This window comes from Calonectris borealis, chromosome 3 (assembly GCF_964195595.1).
Source record: "Calonectris borealis chromosome 3, bCalBor7.hap1.2, whole genome shotgun sequence".
Taxonomy (NCBI): Eukaryota; Metazoa; Chordata; class Aves; order Procellariiformes; family Procellariidae; genus Calonectris; species Calonectris borealis.
In genome coordinates, this window is record NC_134314.1 from 121043536 (window position 1) to 121068084 (window position 24549).

A 24549-nucleotide genomic window follows, 5' to 3' on the forward strand; every position below is an offset into this window, starting at 1 on the left:
CAAACACTGTATAAAATTATACTGAAAGCGTAGTAAGAAAGTTGCAAAAAAATAAATGTGATCCAGGCAGACATACATATAATTAGATATCAAAGGGGTTATTTTTAGTGTTGCAAACCATTTCTCATTTATGTATTTATTTATTTATAAGCCTGGAAAAGCCTTGGAAAGCTTTCAATTTTTATTGAAAACTAAATAGGAAGCATACTTAGAAGTGTGCAGTGATGTATCAAACACATTCTTTTTTGCCACGTTGAAACATTAAAATTGTCGGACATTTCTCTGTCCACCTCTCTGATACATCACTAGAAAATATAAGAATTCAGACCACTGTGTCTGAGGTTAAAGGGAATTCAGTATAACTCACTTTCCCGAGGAACCAGAAAAGAGATTTGTAGCATGACAAATAGCTAAGGAAGAGTACGTAAGAAGATGTAATTCAAAGTTGGTGACAGTTGTTTAATTAACACTTTCTTCTGGCTTCTTACTGCGTAAATTATATTATACAAATTATACTCACCTACAAACCAGCATGTGGGCAGAAACAGCTATAAAAAAGTTTACACTGAAAGTACTGTATGTTGCATTAATACACTTTCCTCCTAAACCTGGTCCTAGAACTATTACCAGTCACTTGGAGTACCGCTGCGTCTTTTTTGTTACACTTTGTTTTTTTGCTAACGTTCAAAGACATCCAGAAGGGTGTAAATCCCAGATCAGAGTGACTGCTGCGCCCTGTAGATGATGCATTTCAAAGTTCCTCTGTATTCCCAACAATGAAACTTCAGTCCTAATGCAGCAAGCTAAGAAACCCGTGCTGCAACCACTAAAAACTAACAACATTTCTTCTCCGAGCATTCAGAAAATCGCCAAAAATGAATGACATCCAGAATCTATTTTTTCTTATCAGCTAATTAACCTAAAAGATACTGCCATCTATCTAGAAGAGAATAAGTGGTAGAACATTTGCAAATCACGCAAGGGTATAAATAATCTACAACATTGACTAGCATGCACAGAGAAAATATAAACACACACACATAGATAAATAGATGTATAGCTACAAATATATAATAATGTAAATGTATCCCCTCCATCACTTGGTTTTCCTTTTTTTTTTTGTAAAAAGGTACAAGATCACTGATGATAACTCAAGAAGCTTCATAAACATCATCAAAAACTCACAAACACCAAAAAACGAAGGAAAGAATCTGAGAAGTCTAAGAAGAAATGAAAAAATAAAACCTAATGTATCCTCTTCAACTTGTATGAAATATTTCAAATAAAACTAAAAAAAAAATACTGAGCGTGAAGAAAATGTGAAGAAAAAGGGGACGCTATCAGAAATCTAAAAAAAGGGGGAACTAACTTCTCATAAATTTCTAGTGCTGCACAACAACAACAAAAAAAATCCATGTGATTTTGAACGCCGTACTCAAAGGCAAACGTCCTGGATGATGGTATCTTTTCACCGGTAGTGAAACAGCATCTTCAGCATGTAAAATAACACCAATTCTTTTTTTTTTTTAACTATCTGGTTAATCAGTATTTAGATTCTTTCCTACAATTAAAACATTATTTACGCCCTGCAGTCTCACACCTGATGCCTTCTTCCTGAAGAGAAATGTTTCGAATGTTTGACCTCCCTTTTCACCAAAAAAACATGTTTTGGTCTGTGCACTTCGTTTATGTGAAACAGCCTCAAGATTCCTCTGCTCGGTGAAACAAAAATCTTTTTAAAACCATTTTACATAACCTTCCCATCTAACCACTTTAGACTGGTCTAAAGGAATTAGATTACAGGTAAAGAACTCTTCTTGAAACAGTCCCACTTTTCATCTGTAAGATTCTTTCAAAATATATTAAAAAAAAAAAAAAAAAGCAGCTTTAAACCTCAAGTAAACAGCGAGGTTTGGGGGCGAGTGAAGCATAACTCAAAAAAATCACAGCACCTTTCATATCCATAGTATTCCTTTTGCTTTATTTCAAAGCAGTAGAATGAAAATAGCTATGTCCTTATTTATTACCTATGATCTGATTATTTCCATTTGAAAATAATTTGTCGTATTTTTGGCTGAGGAATATGCAGATTCAGCACAAAAAAGAACCCTATACTTTGCTTGCAGGAAAGAAAATTAGGCTGTACTGTTTTTAAAACATTCCAGCTACAATAATATAATTATTATTAATCTGAAGAAATGATATGAAGTTAATGACCTCCAAGAGGCTACAATTTTAAACCTTTTTCCTACCCTAGGGAGGTGGAGGATCAGCAGTTAGTGTTCCAATTCAAGCCCCAAGCCTGTGCCAACATATTTTATAAGCTAAATCCAGGTTTGGGAGACAGGCTGCATATTTTTCAGAGACTAAACCAGCATAAATCACAAAGTGCCAACACACTATAAGGTTAATGTTGTGTTTTACTACAGTAAGCAATTTCTATCGCCATTTAAAATGAGACAAGCAAAATTCAGGCAGACAAAATCTCATGCATCAAAGATTAATTTTTCAAGTACTGAGCATAGGCTTTGGCTGCTGAGGGAACGTATTAGAGTGGGAGCAGCAGCAACCGCTGCAGTTAAAGGAGCATAAACATCTCCATTATAACCCACTATAACCCCTTTTCCTTGTCAGCTGACTGTAGCTATCAGAATTTTGTTTATTTTTCTGCTACGCATTAGACTTTTTTTTTTTATTATTTTTTATTTGAGTAAAAAGGAACAACTATATCCAAGTATGGATGAAATAAATATATTAGCCTTAAGGGGCCCAACGCCCTGCTCCAGTGCCAACATGCCTGAGGAATGACTATATGCCACCAGTGTGGAAAGGCATATTCCAGTGTAAATTATTTTTCACCGAATTAGGAGACATTTTAAATAGCACCTTACACATAAATTAAGCATTAGGAAAGTGTTTACACCTTGTAACTTACTCTCTGTTTCATCAAGGGGGTATCCAGAGGGTGAACGTTGGACGCTGATGCCAGGGAACTGCAGTACCAAACAGCGTGGGCTCCCATCACCGCCACACTACACTGCAAACGCAGTTCTGTAACTGCTTTCAGTAACACCAAGAATTAGACCTTTGCAGAAATTGTAGATGTCCAGAATTACAGAAATAGGGGCAGGGAGGGAAATTTATGGCATCAAGTTTCTACCGCCTGACATTACATTGAATCAACACACACGTTATAAGCCAATGGTGGACCCAATTACTGCACAAATGGTTCAGTCCTCCTCTTAATTTTGTCTGTGCCCACTCCTGTCCTGGAGTTCAGTGTTCAATGACCAGATTGTAACAAGTGATGCCCAGAAAAAGAGGATTTAGATTTAGCAGTGAGGATCAATAGTAAAACATTTCCTTTAGCCACAACACATACAGTTGTTAACTGAACAATTTGATGTGAAACGAGGGTTTCCAGCAGTACACGCCGTAAGTTAAACACAGCACGACACTACACAGAGGACTGACAAATGCGCACTCTGGTCCATTCACAAATTAAATTTTAAAGAATCTATCCATTAAAAAATGTGTATGAGCTAGGCTCGAATCCAAGGAGAAAGACCATATACTCTCGTGATGGAAGATTCTCGCTGATTCATGCTGATTCTTGCTGATTCATAACCACATTTCAACTGGTAGCTACAGCACTTGTCCCTTTTCTACCCAAACTGATGACGGACCCTGAGCAGCCTTGGAAGAGAAGGAGATGTTTGAACTTGTTTAGTTGAAGTTGATAAATGCATTCCCCATCATTCCCCAGGAGTCCTAACTTCTCCCTTTGTGTGTGTAGGGGGGGGGGATGTACAGAAGGGAGAGAGAAGCTATAAAGCTTTACAGTATACCATAAAACCCTCTCTAAAATCTAAGCAGGTTTTAGGACCAAAGAAGTAATCATTAATATTTCCCTTCCAACACATTTACAGCATATGCAATGTATGCTATTGTTAATGGTGAATACAGCAGGTCATTAAGATGACTGGAGCCAATTAGACCAAATTAAAACAAAATAAAGACATCACTGCACTTATTTTCAAAATACCCATAAAATACATAAATTGAGCTTATAAAAAAAACCTTTGAAACCTAGACACAACTCAGAAGAAAAATACACAAATACGTAGTAAGTGGTTTTGTTAACCATAAAAAAATCCTTTCCCAAAGAAATCTAAACAACAACAATATCGCTCAAGAACAAGGGGTCTTGGACCTTTGATTAATATTAACTTGCTTTGCTTCATTTTAAATTTAAATATTTAAGCAATGATAAAGATTGAAGAAATACAAAAAAGGGAAAGCAAACAGCTGCTGCAGCTCAGCGCTGTTTCAGGAAATACCTATCTAGAGCTTTTTCCGGCTATATCTTTTTTCCCAGTAGGGGTCACGCAGTTCGGGCACAATGCTGACAATAATGTGATGCTACTCGGCTAAGATAAAGAGCATAAAGACATCCCTCCTGGAAAACTATCATAACATTCATGAAGCTTCAGTTATATTAATGATTGTGTCACCCTATGCTTATCAGCAGCCTTTTTCAACTGAAATTTCATCAAACTACAGCCTAGTTATGCATCTGGTGGCACACCTGTTTTCACTTAAATATTTAAAAGCAATTGTGGGAGAAGATCGAGGACCTTGACCAACTAGGAGTTTGTAGCCAAGTTAGTCTTCCCTAAGCAATCCTCTCTTGTCCACATATTGCTCACTTTTAATGCCTTCCTTTTCCAATTCCCAGACTCACCTCTTCCCAAAACAATTACGGAGGTAGCAAACTGAACAGTCATGCAAAGATAATGTTTTTCTGCACATCAGAACCATGCAGAAGAAAGTATATCTCTGACTCTCGCATATCCGAAATTTAGAATCGTTTGAAACGAAACTTACGTATTATTATATCAACCAAGGTTTTAAAAGTAAGTAAACAAACAAAATTCTTTGTGGAATCCTGGAAATTCGCATAATACGTTTGAATATTATGCCCCATTTTTCCAATTCATCAGTTTGGGAGTACTGGAGTAGAGCTTTGGAGTTCCGTTTCTGCATAATCGACCTTTTAATTACAGCTCTGCAAGCAATCTTCAAGAAAATATGGAGAGATTTAAAATCACTACCCTTACAGCCTTACTTTAAAATAATACCCTCCAAATATTCATCTTTTAAATACAGAAAATTATGTCGATATAATAGAAGCACATTTTCTAATCTCTACTTTTTAATCTCCACTTTTTAATCTGATTAAACAAATTTAAAGGCTGATTCCTCCAACTGCGTTTAATACTAGCACTCCTCCTAACCACTTATTTCACAGCAGGAATTGTCTTTGAGAGCACATTCACATTACTACTCCAGATTGATCTACACAGTGACTTTGGACTAGAAGACTATGCTATATATGGTATTTCCTAAAGGACATTGCTTAAAGTACTAAAAATATCAAGCAAACAGAAAAAATATTCTAAATATTATAGCTTAATTAACAACATTTAAAAATGTCTTAGAAACTGCACAGCATTTCCAGCAAGGTACCTCCACTGAAAGTCCGCCTTTCACATTTAATTTACCCATGGTTGGCTCTATCCCATATTAGAGGCTGTAAGATTTTATTTTCCTAGGTTTAGGGGTTTTATTAGCAAACATTTTTCAGAAAAAGAAAGACAGACTAGACATATTAACAATTTTTACTAGACATATTAACTATAGAAAAAAGTTAGTTCGGGGCTCCTTTTCTCCCGAGGTGGGGGTACCAATCACCTGTGTTGGATGTCGTCACCATGCCTTCAATTGGTTTTAAGCCCGTTAAATACCTTGCAGAACGGGACTGTATTTTCTAATGTGTTCTGACAGGGTCTTTTTTTGTAGTGAACCTCTGCAAGCAGATAACAATTCACGAGGCTGTTATGGACCCTTGGTTCCAGCCATAAACACAATTTACATTCAGATCATTTTCTGCCAGTAGAGCCAATTGAGACTATTAATCAAATGAGAAAGAAAACAAGCATTTGTAGAGCTTTAAACAGATACTGTTCATCTGTTATTTAAAGCATGACAGTATCAAAGTACTGCTCAATGTTTGAAGATCAGTTGTACAATATTTAGAATGAACTTTTCTTTAAAAGGAACAACAATATGAAGTACAGAAGTTAAGTAACTGATGATCGGTTTGGGAGAGCATTAAAGGAAAATATCTCAGAGCAAAAAGCACTGCCTTTTTCAGCCCTCCAAAGCGCTATGAAAACATGGGTGCCTGCATAGGTGTTTGCTGAAAAACAACAATAGATGACATCAACCAAATTATGTATTCAGCAAATAACTCAGTTGGCATTTGGGGGGGGGGGGGTTGTGTAGGCTTTTGCAGTACAGAAGGCAGATGGTGATTACACTGAATTCTGTAAAACTGTACTGAACGTTACATTAACTGGTAATTAGAAAGCTCAATTTGATTTCACTTCTATTTTCATACAGACTATTTTTTGGCATTCAAAAATATGTATCTTGAAAAGTTCATAAAGCAACATCTCTAGGCTATAGACATGTTAATCTTGGTCTGTTCACACTATTAGGATAAAAAGATGAGGAACAAAATGAACTATTTTATGTACTCTCTCCCTGAACATTTCCTGTTACTTTTGTAGTTCACAAACCGATCTGACTCAGATGCAACAAGAACAAATCACAGAAAGCTAGCCTATACCCTAAATCTTTGCATTTTTCAGTCAGACATTATTTTTCAATTTTTCCTTTGTGAAGAAATGCAGGCTGCTCCATCCCAGAGCAGCTTTGCTGATTTCAGCAAACTGCTTCCAAGCAAAGCATTTCACGATCAAGAACTAGAGATGGGAAAATCCCAGGGGTAGTAAATACAATTGTAACATTTTACAATTCTGTTAAATAACAAAAAAATAACAATTCATCATGCTAGGAAATACATTTCACATTTTCACATTTACTGTCATTACTCATCCAACTGCAATCATGAGAAGAGCAGAGACAACAAAATAATCATTGCACTACTCAAACTGTTAATGCATTATTGTAGTTGGTCTCCTATATACAAATAGGTAAGTGAAAAGCAACCTCATTGTGAAAGCTGGCAGTTATCCATTCACCTATAACCTTCAGCAAATTGCTGACACACAAAATTGCATCACAGCACATCTGGATGGGGAAGTCCGGACCTCCCGTCATGTTGCTGCTCTCATCACAAAAATCAGATGTAAAATAGTTTCCACAGTTAAACTGTCATATGTTATGACAAACTGACACAGAGTGACAAAAGATATCCAGTGGCTCTATAGCTCTTTAAAAGATGAAAACAGAGTCTTGATTGTTTGATCACTTTCAGATGAATGGTACAATAATTTAATGAGCCTACAGCCAAAAGCTTCTAAGGGGAAAAGCAAAAGAAAACAACAGTTGGTGGACACAAATATGTTTTAAGGAAAAAAATCTAAGAAATCAGGAGTATCTAATTCTCAGCCTCTGCATGCAAACTGTACACTTCCCTCCCTGTGCCTGTTTGTCAGTTAATGTATCCTTTCCCCCTCTCATGTTGATGCATGATCAAATACAAATAGATGTGTCTTTGATGCAATTTCAATTTCTAAGAATATTGATTAAGCAGAATATTGACTTTTCTCTACGTCGGTTACAGGTTTTATTTCCAACTGCAAGTGATAATGGGTTTTCTCATTGTTTCGTTTATTATTCCTGCATAAAGAACAAAACAAAAAAATTTCCTATAGTCTTCAAACAGGATCCCATTCTACAAACCTAACTTAAGCAAGACCCACTAAACTGCTATAAAAGTTAAAGGGAGGCCGTGCCTTGGACATGACCCTCTCTCTTTCTAACACAATTTAGTGCTCGTTGCTTTGATAACTTGTATTTAATTTCTCTCGTTAAAATACATGGGAGGAATTATGCACCTATGGATGAGCAGCTTTTCTGTCCCTCCCAAGATATTTTTTTTAAAGGGGAAGAATTAAACATCAAAAATCCCCAGTAGAGTAAATTACAATGCATTATCAAACAATCCTATCAGTTTTATAGGAATCCGGTGAAGATTTTGGCCATACAGAAACCCAACATAACTACCACATTGGATCTTTCTCCACAATTTTCCTGACCTCTAGTCAAATTAACCTGTCATAAATAACCATTAACATGTGTGGTAAAACTATGTATAAAATATAACAAAGTTTTCCCGTATATAGCAATTACCACTGTCAAGGAAATAATTGGTAGCTCTCATCATCATCATTGAAGGTGCCAGCAAATGACTGGGAACACAATTTTCTTCTTTACCTAAGGCATTAAGGGCCACAGGAACCTAAAAAGATACCTGCTACTACAGTAAGCATTTGATTTTACATGAAAAAATGTAGAACAAATTAAGACAGCAGATCTAAATACGTTTGAATGAGCCATGTTCCTAGTGCAAACTGTATGTAAAAAAAGAAATCTTGAATTCTAGTTATATGCTGCTTGTAATGCTTTCTTGGTATTTGTATCATCATCTCTTAATATACCATTCTGTAAGATCCTAACTTGCAAAGATTTCCTACTTTTTATTCTTCCATAATAGACTGGCCGACCAATATGCTGTCAACATGTTAGTTTTTTCCAAGACAAGCTCAACATCTACGCAGCAAGGTCAAATAGCCATCTTCCTATTTTAAATAGGATGGGAATTGTGACAAATCCACTTTCAACGTGCAAAAACATTCCAGCACCGAGCTGCACTCTGCCGAAAGCTAAAGTGTGACAGATGCCTTCACAGTAATTGCCAATCAGCCTCTACGTAGCAGCTGAAAACACAATACATCACTTTGATCTCCTCGGCTCTCAAAGTATTCACAATCAAGGAATCTGCATGAAGAGTATGAAAAATGCAACATTTCCTAAAATTATCTCCATGAAACTTAAATATGATAATGTATATTTTGTTCATACTTCATAAAGCATTTCCAATCCTTTATTATGCATATGAAAGGATATGTTTTAGCTTGCAAGAAATAAACATGAAAGATGCTTTATATTTTAGAGACATGTAGGTTTTCATCGGATAACATAGGTGAAATAATCATTTAGAAAAGCCTGAATTGCTTTGAGGGGAAGACATTATTACAGAACATGCTTAATTAAGTCCCACTGCTAATTTCGTTAAATGAATACCTCGTTGAATTAGACTACAGGGAAATAAAGCACGCATACCAGCCCCACGTGCTTAAAACAAAAAGAAAACTCTGAGAAAGGGTTGACTTACATTTTGCAGGTAGGTCATATCCACACGTAATTTTTGCTTGTCCAGTCTCACAGCCACTCAGGTTGCGACATTCAGCAACTAAGCAGGGCCCAGCAGCTCTGTGTATGCAGCCATCCACTACAAAAGCAAACCCAGAAACTTTCTTTATTAAAAGCCAGTCTTTATGTTGCCTTCATACAAATATAAGGTCACAAACATTTACTGCTCATTTTTACATTCACAGCACAAACCTACTGATCTACCTACTGGAGTAGATATCCAAATACATACAAACATTTTTTCTGCCAGAATTAGCCGATGTGTTTATCAAAAAAATAGTATTTAGTCAACTTCTGCTAATTGAAAAGAAAACATCTAGAAAAGGTAAAGCAAAATTAGAATTTCAATATTAGAAAAGGGTCTTATTCAAGGCTCTAAGAAATTCTCACTACAAATTATGAAAACAAATTTGATCCCCAGCTAAATACCAAACTCTCTTTTACTACATACCTCTGATACTTCTACAGTTACGCAGACCGTATAATGTCACTATCCTATTAATGCCTTATACAAAAATTCCAAGAAATAATGCTTATGGATTTGAAATATAAAAATTACCTTGTTTTGACCTTTTTTCTTTTTTACATTTTTAATTTTGCATTATTCATGCAATACTTTGGAGTTAATTAAGTAATAATACTAAAGGTTGCAACTGCAGCTAAGTATGCACGAAAATTAGTAGAGTACGTAGATCTTACCACCCTCGGGAGCCAGCAAAAGAACAGTAGCAGCAGCAAAGAATAAAAAAAGGCTGCTGGCACAGCATTTCTGCCCTCTCAACATGCAATCAAAGAAATCACTTACTGTAATTATGGCAAAAAGTTTAAGAAACAGGAAACAAACAAAAAAAGGAAATACTATGTGCATGAACATATTAACTATAGTAAGGTCCTAAGTCAGCAGCAACGATGAAGTTCAACTACAAGAAATAATCATCATATAAACTACAGTATCAATTCAAAAAAGGTAAAATAAACTGAAGTATAAAGGCTATACAAATACTTATGGAGACAAGAAAGGGAGATTCTGTATGCCTATCGTTCAATATTTTATTTCAGATTTAACCAGTTCAAAGTTACAGCAGTTCCCAACAACACGTTTGAAGCAATTAAACCACAAAAGTTTTGAAAAGCCAAGCGGAGATGGACTTTCAAGAGATGCACATAATCTGTTCATAGCATAACCTGTGTAGCTTTCTACAGGCTAGCATAGCAAGATTTGGGCAATACCAGGCTTGGGCACTCAGCATACCTACCGACCATTCCCTGCCCACCGGGATGGAGGGAGACCAGGTAACTCCCTCACCCCAAGATCTTTTTTGAAGCTGGAATGGAAACAATGACTGGCCTTTCTGCATTAAGGGCATAGCTGGTTTTGCAAGGTGTTAATTATTTCCCTGAAGCCACATATCACCAAGTGGAGGGGCAGGTAACATCTTTATCTGAATGAAGCCTTCTTCTACTAAGTGTTAAAAACTCGATTGCCTTTTTTGAGGTGTTCTATGCTAGAGTTAATACTCAGATGACACAGTAAAAAATTGGATAAGCGGTTCCTTGTAATACTCTATACTCATCCTGGACACGGTGTCACTGATTTTTAAAATGTCATTTTGAAATACTTTATATTAGACAGATAATTACAGAATCACGTGATGTTGCACTTGCAATTAGATTTCCATATTGAAAAGAATGTGGATGCCAAGCGACCAGTCATAAGCTCGCTGTGCACTGTTTATGCCGAGATGCCAAGTCTTCTTACTCTACCTTAGCTGAACTTTTGGTTTTAACTTACCCAAAATCTCTGCTCAAAAGACTCCAAGATGCTAATGCAAGAATAATATTTTGTAACCTCGAGGGGAAAAAAGAATGCTTGAAATCTATCCTGTGCTCATAATATCCGATTTAATTATTTTAACTTAATTACTAAATGCTTTTCCAAACCAAGCAGGATAAGTAAACCAGTATGCATTGAAACCTCAAGTATATTTTTATAAGCACCACCACCACAATCTTTACCAACATTAATATTTCCTGAGACATTAATATAAAAACAGCACTGATGCTTAGGACTAGCACTTTCTGCACGATTCTTTACAGAGGAAGAAATCTTTCACCTCGGGAATACTAGACAAGAGCTCGAGTCCATGCAATTATTCCCTTGGCAGTGGATTAATCATTTCCACCCCTGAGCTCCTTCTCGTCCCTAACAAGTAGGCACCCTCCCTTGAGCAGTGTCTGTACAATGGTTTGTTCAGCTACCCTCTCAACCAAATCGTCTGGATAAATCAACCTCTTTTCCCCCAAACTCCATGCATTTTAACCCAAGTCCAGCTCAGAGCACAGCCAAACAACAGAACCCGCAAAAAGGAACCACTGCCTCTGACGGGGAAGTAGAAGCACAGATTTATCACTGCGTCTAAATCTGCAGTGTATTAACATACCCGATATGTTAACATACCACGTGCCAGATCAGCTGTGACAGCCAACACATAGGCGGTCCCAGCTCCCCATCTATAAACCATCTCATGACGGAAGAAGCATGCTTTTAATGCACATACAGCTACGATACAGATGGTCTATCACTAGTTTCCTGGAGCTGGTTCCACACAGGTCCATGTCCAGTCTTTATAATCGAAGCAGCCTCCAGAAAGATGAAAACATAATGGAAAAAAATTAAATTCTTAACGGAGGAAAATCAATTCTATCATAACCAATTTTGACGTGAGACAAGGAAAATGGAAGACATCTGCCAAAACCAAAAAAGTAGACGTGCATATTTCCCTTATGAAGGTGGCATAACAGAAAATGATTGAATACTCCAGACAGGCGTAGATGGAAATGTAGACATTAGCATTTGATATACTTCAGTGACTGATGACATAAAAGAATGAAGGGGAGGGGGAACAACCACCACCACCAAAAAAAAAAACCAAACAAAAACCCAAACACCAAACCACCCACAACTTTCTGAATAACCTCTTTTTTCTACCATACTTTATTAAATACTTGAGCAGAGATGACCTCTGATCTATGTATGCATTTTCCATTTAATATAACTCAATAAATCATGCTAGAAATATTCTATGTTTCCAATAATATATACAATCTATAAGACAAGTTTGATAATTCTTAAAGCAAAAACCCAAGCAGTGAAATATCTTGCCAAATATGAGCACTCTGCATAGCATAAAGAAAAAAATTGGCAAAGGTAGAGTAGATTAGCAAGTCTAAATGTGATACTTCAGCCTCTGCTAAAACATGTCTTAGCTCTATTAATTCAAAAAAACATGGAACGGGCATGCACAAAACATTTACGTGAGATATTTTGTTTTCTGGAAGTGTGCACTGACTAGTAATGTAAGTGTACAGAGGAGTAAGCATTGTTAACACGGAAACTTTATGGAAATTACAGATAACGGCAACAACCTCAAGAGGGAAAAATGATGGCCAAAGATACATTGTTATTGTGTAGTAAGGAGGAAAAGATTTACATGATAATCATGGCATGCTGCCAAATTACTTTTTATAGGAAAGTGAAGAATCTTTGATATATTGGTTTCAGATACTCCATCTGTATCATGCATTTGATATATAGATGCTCATCTGCATTTTTCAAAACAGGTTTGGAAAAAACGTGAAACCATATCCCACTGTCCCTTCCCTGGAATTTCTTTGTGCAACCGGCTGAAAGAGCCAGGCACTTATGGTCAAATCTAACTTGCGTCATGTGACAGTGATAAGGAATTATGCATTATCACTGTTTTTTACAACCAACGAAAAATGTCATTCTGCTTCGAAGCTATCACTATGCTTCACAGTATGCCTTTTTTCTACAGGCTGCCTTCCTATCCAGGTTTATGAAAATCATATATATACTTTAGGTCATTTATATACACATGTGACCTGCCATTTCACAGCTACGGGAAAGATGTGGGAAAATCCTGCAGAAAAAACTATTAACCATAACTGACAAGAAATCCCGTCTCCGGTCTGCATGCTGATTAATTGGCATTTCTAAGTACCGCTAACACGTGAAGGTACTAGAGACAGGGCTGCTTATCCTTATTGATACTGTGCTCCTTGATACGAGTTTCATGCTTATAAATCAAGCTACTTCTAAGGATTTTTGACAGCATTAATACTAAATAAGTCCTGCCCGGGGCCACCAGCAAGGGCGGCAAACATCCACAGGATGGTCCCTCTTCTCTTCTGTGTTCCCCTCCCAACAAGCAGGCTGCCAGGCTGCCTAATGCACCCCACAATCTACCTTGAGGTAAAATAAAGAGGAAAAAGCATACAACACTTTTGCTTTCAGATGACTGCAAAGACTTAAGCAGGTCGACTTGTCTTTTGAAATGTGACCCCATTATTCACTGCACTGTGACGTGTGGAGACCCCATACAAATGGGGTTTCTGTATTTACAGTTTCACCATGGCTTGGCTGGACGAGCACGTGAAAAGGGTTTCTTAGTTTTGAAGACCTGCATACAGGAACTGTATTTTGAGGGCTGAAGAACGGCTCAAGGAGCTTGAGTTCAAGTTGTTCATGCTTCCGTAAAGCTATTAAAGGTACTATTCCAACATTTTTTCATTAAAAATAATATTAGCAATCTCATTGCATGCATCCATAAGTTTTAGAAGCCACTAGGGACAGCATTTTTTTCTCCCAACAATTCAGCAGAAGTTATTAATGAAGAAAAAGCTACTCTCTTCAAAGCTACTGCAGTCAATGGTATTGGTTGCACAAAGAAGTCACCAGAAAATAATTGCTTAAAATACATGCACAAAATCAACTATCAAAATAAAACTCCTAGGCAAAATGAGAGTGTGCTAAAACCAATGCGTTAAACAAAAATATGGAAGTCTTTGACACCATCTTTCTACATTGCACACTAAAGGATACTAAAAGGTTAAATCCTTTCATATTTAATTTATTGTAAAGCATCTGTATTTGTTTTCCAGAATTAAAGGGTTGAAGTTATATAGTAAAAACTAGCTAATTTACTGAGGTACAATATAGAATAAATCTATTTCTTTTAGAAAATCTCTTAAAATTGCAAATGAAGCAAAAGCGCAGGAAACACAAAATTAATGGTATCATGGGATGCTGCTTAAAAAAAAAAAATAACCTCAGCAAAACTAGCCTTGCAGTGCAGATGGTAATAAAAAAGGGTAAGGTAATCAAACACCACGGCAAAAAAATACAAATTCCCCCGGGAATGATAAGGCCCAAACTTCTTTTGTGACCTTGTGTGTGAGTCTGGATAAATTGAAGTTACGATGTAAACAACATATGCAGATTTATCATGTTCTACTTCAAGAATCTATATATTCTTTTTCCATAGTAATTCCTGTTCTCTGGTGCTTTTCCAGATTTTCATTTCTCATTTTCACTAGGAAATTCAGGAGTTTTACTTATTTAAGAAAGTTAATTGTGCGTGATTTATCTATGAAACAGTGCTGTTCTTCCACTTGGTAAATGCCAGGAGTGAATAAAAACAGAAGAATGTCATTATATCAGATGTAGAGCTAGGCACACACAAGAGGAAGCTGTTTTGCCCAGACTGTAGCACACCTCTGGAATACATGCCCTCAGTCCTTGTGGACCTTTCAAAAATGCCCATTGCAAGGACATATGTGGAAACCAGGGGGAAAAAACCAACCAACCAAACAAACAAAAAACCCAAACCAACACCAAACAAACAAACAAAAAAAACCCCAAACATCCCCCAAAAAACCCCACCAAAACAACAAAAAAAACCCCAACTGACAACCAAAAGCAACCTCATTCTGCAAAACCGGTAAAGTATCTCTAGGAAGTTCATTGGAATCAAATGCTGTTAAAGTCGCAACTGCACCTCTGAGACCGATGTCAAGGGGAAATAAATCCTGCCCAGCAAGAGACAACAGCTGCTGGTCTAATGAACAAAGGTGGGGATCTTAAAAAGATTACAACACAGATGCCAGTCAGCCGCCGCCGCTGCTAGAAATGGCAGTTTATATTACAGAGATAGCCTCTGCCATTGGGAAGTTTAATGAACTGAAGATTTTTAATCAATGCACTGGTTTATAGGCCTCCAACATAATTAATTTTAAATACTTAGCATTTATACAGTACTTTCTGGCCAAGATCTCAAGGAATTTGAAAGCATGATCTGATGTAGCCTTAAAATTCTCCATTTTAAAACCAAAAAGCACAGATGAACTATTCATTTTGAGATGGCTATTTCACTGAATTAGGTTCACGTTTCATCACAGACAATCTAAATTTATAGTTCCTTAAATATTCTTATTTTCAGAAACTCTTAGTGCCTACACCGGAGTTAAATCAAGACAAAACTGAGAGTTTAAAGTCTCGATGCTTAAGCTACTGATTACCTAATGTGTCAATTCACATTCTCTGTATAGTGCCGATCTTCATTTAAGAATCAACATTTTGAGATCCACTAACCCATGCTGCAGAGTGAGTTTAATGAAAAGTAATAATAAGATGTAGTAAAACCATTATTCCAGCACAAACTGCAAGGAACAAACCTACTTATAACAATGGAACGAGTAAGCCTTATTGTAAAGTCATACTTGCAAAACTTGTATTTTACAATATTGTTTAGCTGAAATCCTCCAAATTTAGCATTAAAAACCATCAGTTATTGCCCGCTAAAGTGAAAAGTGCTGGAAATTAAATTTTAAAACAAACTGGTTGTTTTAAGAGAAGGCTGTCCTTAATCTGAATGCTGTTCACATTCAAGCATAACAAAAGCAGCTGAAAGATCCAACACAATCGATGTCCATGCTATAAACTGTCAAAAAGACATATGGAAATAAAGAAGTCAACAATGATTCAAAATAAAGCTCACTTACCCATGGACCTGTTAAAATTTAAGTGTTCTACATTTATTGCACACAACCAATCATTCTTAGTTTGACAAAACCACAAAACAACAGTAAACTCACAAATTTTGGCAGAATTTTTATTTTAGTCAAATATCTTGGGATATCAGAAACTCATATTAAAAATATATGGAAAGCCAAGTAAAAGTTGTTCTGTTACATTAGCAATGACGATTGGTAAACTCCTTCCATAAACGACTAAGCAATAAAGAAAGCGTTCGTTTTATCTCACACTTAGGACGTCATCTTTCTTAGTCTCTGAGTGCTCCTCTCCAATTTTGGAGACAGTTATAATGTCAATAGGATTCACACTTTTGTCAGCCCACTCAAGCAGCATAAGGGCTCAGAGAAACATGGGTCTGATAAACCTGTCTGAATGTCACACTTTTGGCAGGAAAAAAAGAACTAGGAAAGGCTCCAATAGTGTTTTTCCAGTTTTTCCCAGTCCAAAATGCTGACATTAAGGCATGTGTGAAGGAACCGTTCCTTCCTTTTAATTGTGTTAGTGTTGAGACACCTGACATACCACACTCTTCTACAGATGGAAATGAGACAGCTAAGCCTTAAATTCCTCACTGCAGCAAGCAGAAAAATTGCATGTTGTTGTTTATTGAGAAGTGAAGTGATAAGCTGAAGTCTGGTGAAATTTCAGGCTATTCTATGCTATTAAACCAAACTCAGCTCATGTTCACCTCAACTTGCTCCCCCAGCTTCCCAAACTGACTATTAAGAAGCTGCAACTTTTTAAATGTGGTATCACCCTGAAGAAATGGGTTTGGCGACTCCAAAATCCTTTCCTCAGCCTCCTGGGCAGTCACAGGACTTCATTTCCAGCTGGATACCGCACAGATTGGAAGGACAAAAAGTCTTAACTATATTTCGTTGCTAGGATGCCTACTTTGTCCTGGATTTCCGCTCATGTTAGTGCGCTATTATTACAGGACTCTTATTCTTTATCAAGAAAACAACTTTGAAGTCCAACTTCATGCATCATAGCCTCCTCTTATGTCCACTAAAAAAATAAAAAGCACGTGGAACAGATTCAGAATAGGACCATGTGAAAAAAATTATAGCTATGTTCCTCTGAAAAGGCAGGAAATTGGGAGGGTTAGTTACACTCTTTGCACTACCTAGTTTAGGGATACAAATAAAATACTGTTAGTTCAGCTTTAACCTACCATTTAGGGGTTTGCACCACCTTGAACTTAAATGATGTAAATGTTTAGGGAGATGACATCAGAACTTCTTTTTTCCCCTGCTTTCACAGCCCTTTGCAAATTAGGCTCTGCTTAATACTTATTTCTAACTCCACACAGCAAAGCCGATGCCCACCTTCACCCGGGCCAAGATGCCAGCCTCCTTCAGCCCCTCACCTGTTTCTTTTTTTAAACAAGTATCTTTATGCTTCCTCCCTCAGGCACAGGAGAAACTCACAGTAAATATCCACTTTATTGTTTTTGAAATCTCACTGAAATTCTCTCTTGCCACGATGGCTGCTAAGCTATTGATGACATTAGGCTACTACTGTCATATCAATCTCTGTCTAGTGCATAGAACTACACAGTCTATTTTTCCTCCTGTGCTGTTTGGAAACATTAAGTTAAATTCTGAGAAACAGTAAAGAAACAAGTATCTAAAAAGATAAAAACCATGCCTGATAGGGCAATGAAACTCAGATTTTATTAAAAAAAGCGATTTACTAATGTTCTGATGCTGCATGTAAATGAAATAAAGAACACAGAAATGGACAAACTGGTAAGACTCACTGTCCATCTGTCTCAGCAACTTATCTCACATGATGGCCAAAGGCAAATGCTTAAAAGATCAGACAGAGAAATTACCAGTGCTTCCACAGAATATTCTTCCAATCCTTCAGTACTGGCAACTTACTGGCCTGAGCAAGATGCCTCTTCTGATTCACTCTGGACATGCTTTTTTCTTTCTTTTTTTTTTGTCCGCATTTTGTGAGCATCTCAGACTCATACAAGCATTTGGATATGTATCTTCCAATTTTATGTAGTCCTCTGTGTAATGTGGACAGCACCATTAGCAGGGAAATAAATACTGCAGATTATTCTGAGTAAAAGCATGCTGCTAATCTAGAAAAAGAGAATGAAAGTAAAAAAACTACTTCAAAGTCTTTAAGGAAGTATTTTGTTTGGTTTTTTCCCCCATTTACAACAAACACAGACAAGCACTTCGTCTCTGTTTTTCGATAACTATTTTTCTTTGGGTTTTTGGTAATACATCTTTTCCTTCTCTGTAGGTTTCAGCATTTTAGGGCTCCGCGTGAAAAGACAGGAGACTGCAATGGCGTGCTCCATTACTTGCAGACGTTTCAAAAATACTAAGTGCATGGGCCAGCCATGGCAGATGAACTGTATTAAGCCACAATAGATATTTGCATATTTGGAGTACAGTTATTAAGCAGTCATCACACAGTGATTATACGAATTTATTCACTATGATCAGCTAGCAGTTGTCAGGCACAGGTCAAGGATTTAGAAAGAGCAGGCTACCAAGTAATAATTGTAAAATGACTGTGTAAAAGGGAGCCTTTTAACTGTGGTGCATCCTCACAGCCCAACAGGCTGTTGGCATGTCATTCCTAAGAGTTTTAAAGGTATATTGAAAATTTAAAAAAAAAATGTTGAAAGTTAACCACTTTTTCCCCACTGAAATGCAAAGGGAAGTGATCTAAGACCTCCTCTTCACAGAGAACATGGAAGCAAAGGCATTCTCACATAGGTCTTTGCGGATTTGACGCCTGAAGGCTTCTGTAGCGAAATACGACTTCTAACTAAATATAACTAAATCAGACACGGGAGAATGTGATGTTTCTCTTTAGCTATAGGGCACACCAAACCCCACAACACTATACATCACTGCTAGAATAAAGAATACATTAAATATTTTGAGAAAACCTGGGAGAAGTCACTGAGCCTGAGCCAGATGAAAGAAATGTGATGCGAGGCGAATAGCTCCACTTCCCTTAAAAATCTTGCAAAAGAAAGATGGGCAGGTCTGCCAAGAAAAAGTTTTTGTACCTTATGATTTCAGATATTACGTTCTAAACACATTTTATGAGCAATTTGTTTGTTTGTTTTCCAAGAGTCATCTCCTCCCTTCCCCTCTAACCCATACAGGCTCAGCTTGACTATGTGACAGCACTGAAGCTTCATGCAGGTTTAAGTGATGCATTATCTACAAGAGAGAGAAGATGAAGAAAGTAACAGAGGAAAGGTTAGTTACAGAAGCAAAATACGTCCAGTTCTGGGCATACTTCAAAAGGGACTTAAAAAAACACAGGGATTGTAGGAACTCTGAATTTGAGCAGCAGCTGGAACGTACAAAGGAGTAAGACCAAGTATCAACAAGGAGATATTCTCTTGCTTGCAGTAAGGCTTAACAGGCTATAGGAATACTAGGAATTATTTACTGAGTAGCGGCTGGGTTTCTTATTTCCTGGACCATTCTCACTTGTGCTAATTTACTTTTATCGTGAACCACTGAAGGGAGAAAACTTGGTTGAGATACTTCTCAGTCTGCAATCACAGAAACATCCTCTCAATTTGGAGTGCCGTTTCAAGCCAGATTAATTAACAGTATTAATTATACAAAAATTGCCTTGCAATAGGTAAATCCAATTGAACACATTACAATGTATTCAAAGGGAATAAATACAAGGGAAGAAAAAGGTAAACACAAGATTAACCGTAAAATGATGTATGAACAAGGTTCTTTCAGGCAGTGTTTTAACACAAGCCTGAGAACTAATTACCCATAAAAAGTCTCACATATTCTTTCCTTTTGTTGAGAGGCTATGACAAATCATATGTGCAACACATCTAAGACAAATGCTTGCCAAAAGATAACTTAAAAGATCTAGGACACAATCAACGTTCAGCAATGTTGAAATATCAAATGTTTTCCAGCAGCATGCAAAAACATCACATACACTACGTACAATTTCCCCTATAAAACCAGTATCATATCCTGATACAGACTCATACTGCAAATCAAATACAGAAGAACAACTATTTACTCTCACTAATACGTCAGATTGCATCGCAGAATCTGACAAATCTATAAAACTATTAGAGGCATCAGCACAACCTTCACACATAATTAACTCTATATGGAGTAAAGGGGGCAAGCTGCCAGCATCAGACCCTACCTTCCATTTCCTGCACAGATTGTCTCTGACAGTAAAGTTCTGTTTCCAAGGTAAATGGAAAAGCGTTATACCAACCTAAGATCGTCAGATATATTCATAATGATCAAGTGGAATTTAAGTGACTGCATAACCATGAATAAAAAGAAAAGGAATAAAAACTCTTGAGCATTTGTTTATTTATTTATTTAATGTCAGAAATAAAAACAAGATAATGGAAAGAGCGTTAGATAAAAAAAACGCCTTCCGCATTGCCCGCTGTACTTGGTTTGTTTTGCAGTGTAATCACTTTGGACAAAAATAATTTAAAAAAGGAGGACACAAAGCCTGATAATAGCAAGTGACCTTTAGAGTTAACGGAAGACTCTGAATCCAAAAGTTGCACAGGGAACTTCTCTGAGCTGTTCACTATCCAGCCCTCCACAGGGCCGTACCCCAACAGCCTGTTTAATCAAGTCCCACACAAGCTTTTTTAACCTACAACAAAGGTAAGCCTGTAATTAATGAACTTATTACTTACCTGAGCTGGCTGCAACCCTCCTGATGCTCCATGAGTTGTGGGAAGGGAAATTAAAGTACTAAGCACAGCTTAAAATTACAATCTAATAGTCTTCGAGTAAGAAACAAGATATCCCACTCAGATGGCTATATTTACCAGTTCGGTAATTCTGGTAATTCCCTCCCAAATAACTTTATGTTTGTCCTAAAACACTATTAAAAGAGAGATAAGGAACAGAAGAACTAAAGAGCTGGTTAATCTGTGCAGCATCATTATGTATTATTTAGTTTAATATCTTCTTGTAGTAAATACAAAATCATTATATGCCATTTTCTTCAAGAGAACATTGTAGTAAATTTGGCGTTGCAACAGAACCATTAAAGTATAATAGTGTACACAGAAAAATTCTACTGATTAGCAAGCAAAAATATGTAATTATAGCCACAGTGTGGGACTCAGTTGGCTGGTGTTTTATTGCATACTGCTTTGTAAGACTACTTTGCTGCCAAAACTAATGAGGAAAATACTGAGTTGTTACTTCCAGTTGTACTAGAGGTTTTTGTCTTGATTTTATTGACATTTATAAAGTGATCATCACATGTAACAAACAAGCCACAGTGCCAACACTGTGAGCTGCAGTCTACAGTAATTAATGAGTAAACAGCATCAATTCCATAGCAATGTTCCATGGATACATAATGTATTAACTGAATTTTTAAGAGGTAATTTTGAACAACAATTTACCAAAAAGGTCTCATGTTCTCCGCAGTTTGTGCAGTATTAACGAAATAATACAAGAGCACTAAGACATGACTTCAAAAGGAAAAAGCAGCTCAACATTAGCCCATAAAAGTTGCAGTAAACATATTCAAATGTGCCTATGTCCAATACATAAAAATACAGTTTTTAAAGAAAACACATACGATCGTAAGTAGAAAGATTGAACGATATATATCCTATGATATTTGGTATTATACTTAAGCCTCCAGATTTTCCTTTCCAGCTTTCATTAAAAGGGAGGGGTGAGAGGAGTGAGGTATATTTCTAGCATTGTACAAAAAGATAGAAAGTTCCAGTTCAAAAAGCTTGCAGAGAAATAAAAATAACGAAGAGTTAATCTGTTCTGAAAAGTTACATTGGAACCTTTAAGCCAGACTCATTAAATTTACTGGTTTTTTAACCATATGTGGTTCATATCTAAAATGCAGGCTGATACCATTAGAAAGAAGTCATCATTCTAATATGCCAAAGAATAAAGTGAGAGGATATGTAACGCTGGCTGAAGATACTGAAGCTCTAAAGACTGTATCAGCGATGGACCCAAGGCATAAATTCCACTTCCAAATCAGCATCCTTTCCAGAAACATTTACAGAACAGAATCTTTACCCATATTTAAAACAAACAAACAAACAAACAAACAAACAAACAAAAACAACAGCTTATGCCAGTGGTGTCAAATGCAGAATAAATTTCAACATAATTCTTGATCTTATTCTACTCACTGTCAGAAAGTATACTTTTAAAAATAGTTTGCCTGCCTACTTTCATATTATTCAAAGGCTTGCAAATAGGAAGTCATACAAAGGATTATGGAAATAAACTACAGTGAATTTGGCAAGGAAGCTCAGAGGGGCATTGTGTACTGCCAAATATACAAAAGGTATATTAAGCCCCATCTACACTTTTCTATAAAAATTTAGCACTTTGGATACATCTTCATTAGCAAATACAGATGACCAATAAAAGCACATCTGTGGAGTAAAACAACTGATGTTGAGAGCCTGTAGTATAAATACTATACACATTTCAGGTTTTTTTTGTGGTGAGGATGGGGGTTTTTTGTCTGTTTTGTTTTTTATTTATTTTTTTTTTGGGGTAGTTCTTGTCTGGTCCATGGACTGAATGTCAGTTTTCTGATGGAATGCATTAGGGACACATCCTCCAGTCTAGTTTTACCCAAAAGAAACCTAGCTCATGTGCTCCAGGATACTTGATGATGCTAAATACCGAAGCAGCGAGGAGAGTCAGGGGATTTCCTTCAAAAGCACCCTCTAGGCCCCAACTAAACCAACAATAATAGACCAGAACACCCTTTAAACACCCTTTTTGAGTTGAAAATTTTGTGAATTTTTCAGGATTTTTAGCAATGTCTGAGGTAGTGTACCTGCAAATAAAAGGGAAAAGCCCCCATTCTCACTCCCAAGTAAAACAAATTTCTGCATTACAAGAGGGTGGCAGTTTTGTTACTGAGCCCTAACAACCTGTATGAATCAAAGTTCAAAAGATCAAAGTAACAATTCACATCAAACTCAAATTCTGCACCAGCCACACACAGAAGTCTGCACGATAGGATATTCATCCCTTAAGGTTTTAGTTGTAAACAGGCACTAACAAACAACTGAGCAATGGCAGAACAAAAACATTGCAGCAGCCACCCTGGGGTACAAGCATAAACAAGCCTTGTCTTAGAATGACTAATATGTTCTGCTTGCACTGGTGATGTTAAGGATGAAGCATCAGGAAGCAACAAGACTGAAGGAATGATGGAGAACCTCGTTCAGAGCATCGAGACGACTTACACAAATAATCTCAGGCCATAGTTCTAGTTACTTCTGATGGGAAGACGATCGAGAAAGTAATCTCGCCCTGCCTTCACAATATTATACATAAAATTTTACACAGCTAAGTACTTGTGAAATACACATCTCGGTTCAAACTGAATAAACAAAACGCGTGAATATACTGGTGAAACATTTTATTAGGCAGACTCCAGAAGACCTATGGTTAACTTACAATCCCACACCATAAATATTTCACATGTTTCAGTATTACCAGCATCAAACATAAAGACAAGCTCATCACGGTTCTATGGAAAGATGATGCCTTTCACTCCAATAAATGGACATCTTAGATTTACTAGCTTTAATAGTATTAATATATTTTATTTTCAACATATATCTTTTCATAGAATCAGAGAATAACTTAGGCTGGATTGGACCATGGAGGTTATCCTACAAAACAAGAGCATGGTAGACACAGATCTGCCTTCCACCCTTCTGAAGTGATGAAAATCTACAGAAAAAGTTGAGAAGCTGTTCTGCCATCTAAAATCTTTTTATTGTTATTATTTTTACTAATTATGTTTATGCTCCAGGGTAAAACAACACCCAACACCTACATGTTATTGAAAATAAATGTTTTTCAATTATTAAGATGGAAGACCGAAAGCTAAACAATAATTGGCACAAAAGGCTCACTCAAAAACAGTCCCAAGACGACACCTATTCAGTTTGGCCAGGCACCTATTTGTGGTGATAGCAAGAACCACAAAAAATAGGTGTAGCTGAAGTATTAAGGAGGATGAAAGGTCTAAGCTGACAGCAAATACAAACCAGATCTGAATACTCCCGTCCGACCTCCATTTGTGGAGGCCAGACTATTATTTGTTATCTGAGGACTGAGGTATGCACAACACTGCAGGCACTGCAGGCAGAGGGGTGAGCGCAAAGATCCTTAATGAGGGACAACCTAAAGCCTCAAATCTCTATACGTAACACAGTGTGATTAACAAAAAGAAAGGGCTGACTTTTAACACAGCTTTTAGCAGAGAACTGGGGTTCTGGTTTCTTTTCCTCACATCTAGATTATTTTTCTTAATTTTGCTCTTCCTTTTCAACA

At 36.8% G+C, this 24549-nt stretch overlaps 1 protein-coding gene across 3 annotated transcripts in view; it reads right to left on the reverse strand.

Annotated features, from left to right (window-relative positions):
* Positions 1 to 24549, reverse strand: part of MACROD2 (mono-ADP ribosylhydrolase 2) — an 888004-nt gene that overhangs the window by 608441 nt on the left and 255014 nt on the right. For all 3 annotated transcript variants that reach the window (XM_075147699.1, XM_075147698.1, XM_075147696.1), the window contains exon 5: positions 9269 to 9385. In XM_075147699.1, coding sequence (XP_075003800.1) covers positions 9269 to 9385 — 117 coding nt within the window. The remainder of the gene's footprint in view (positions 1 to 9268; positions 9386 to 24549) is intronic.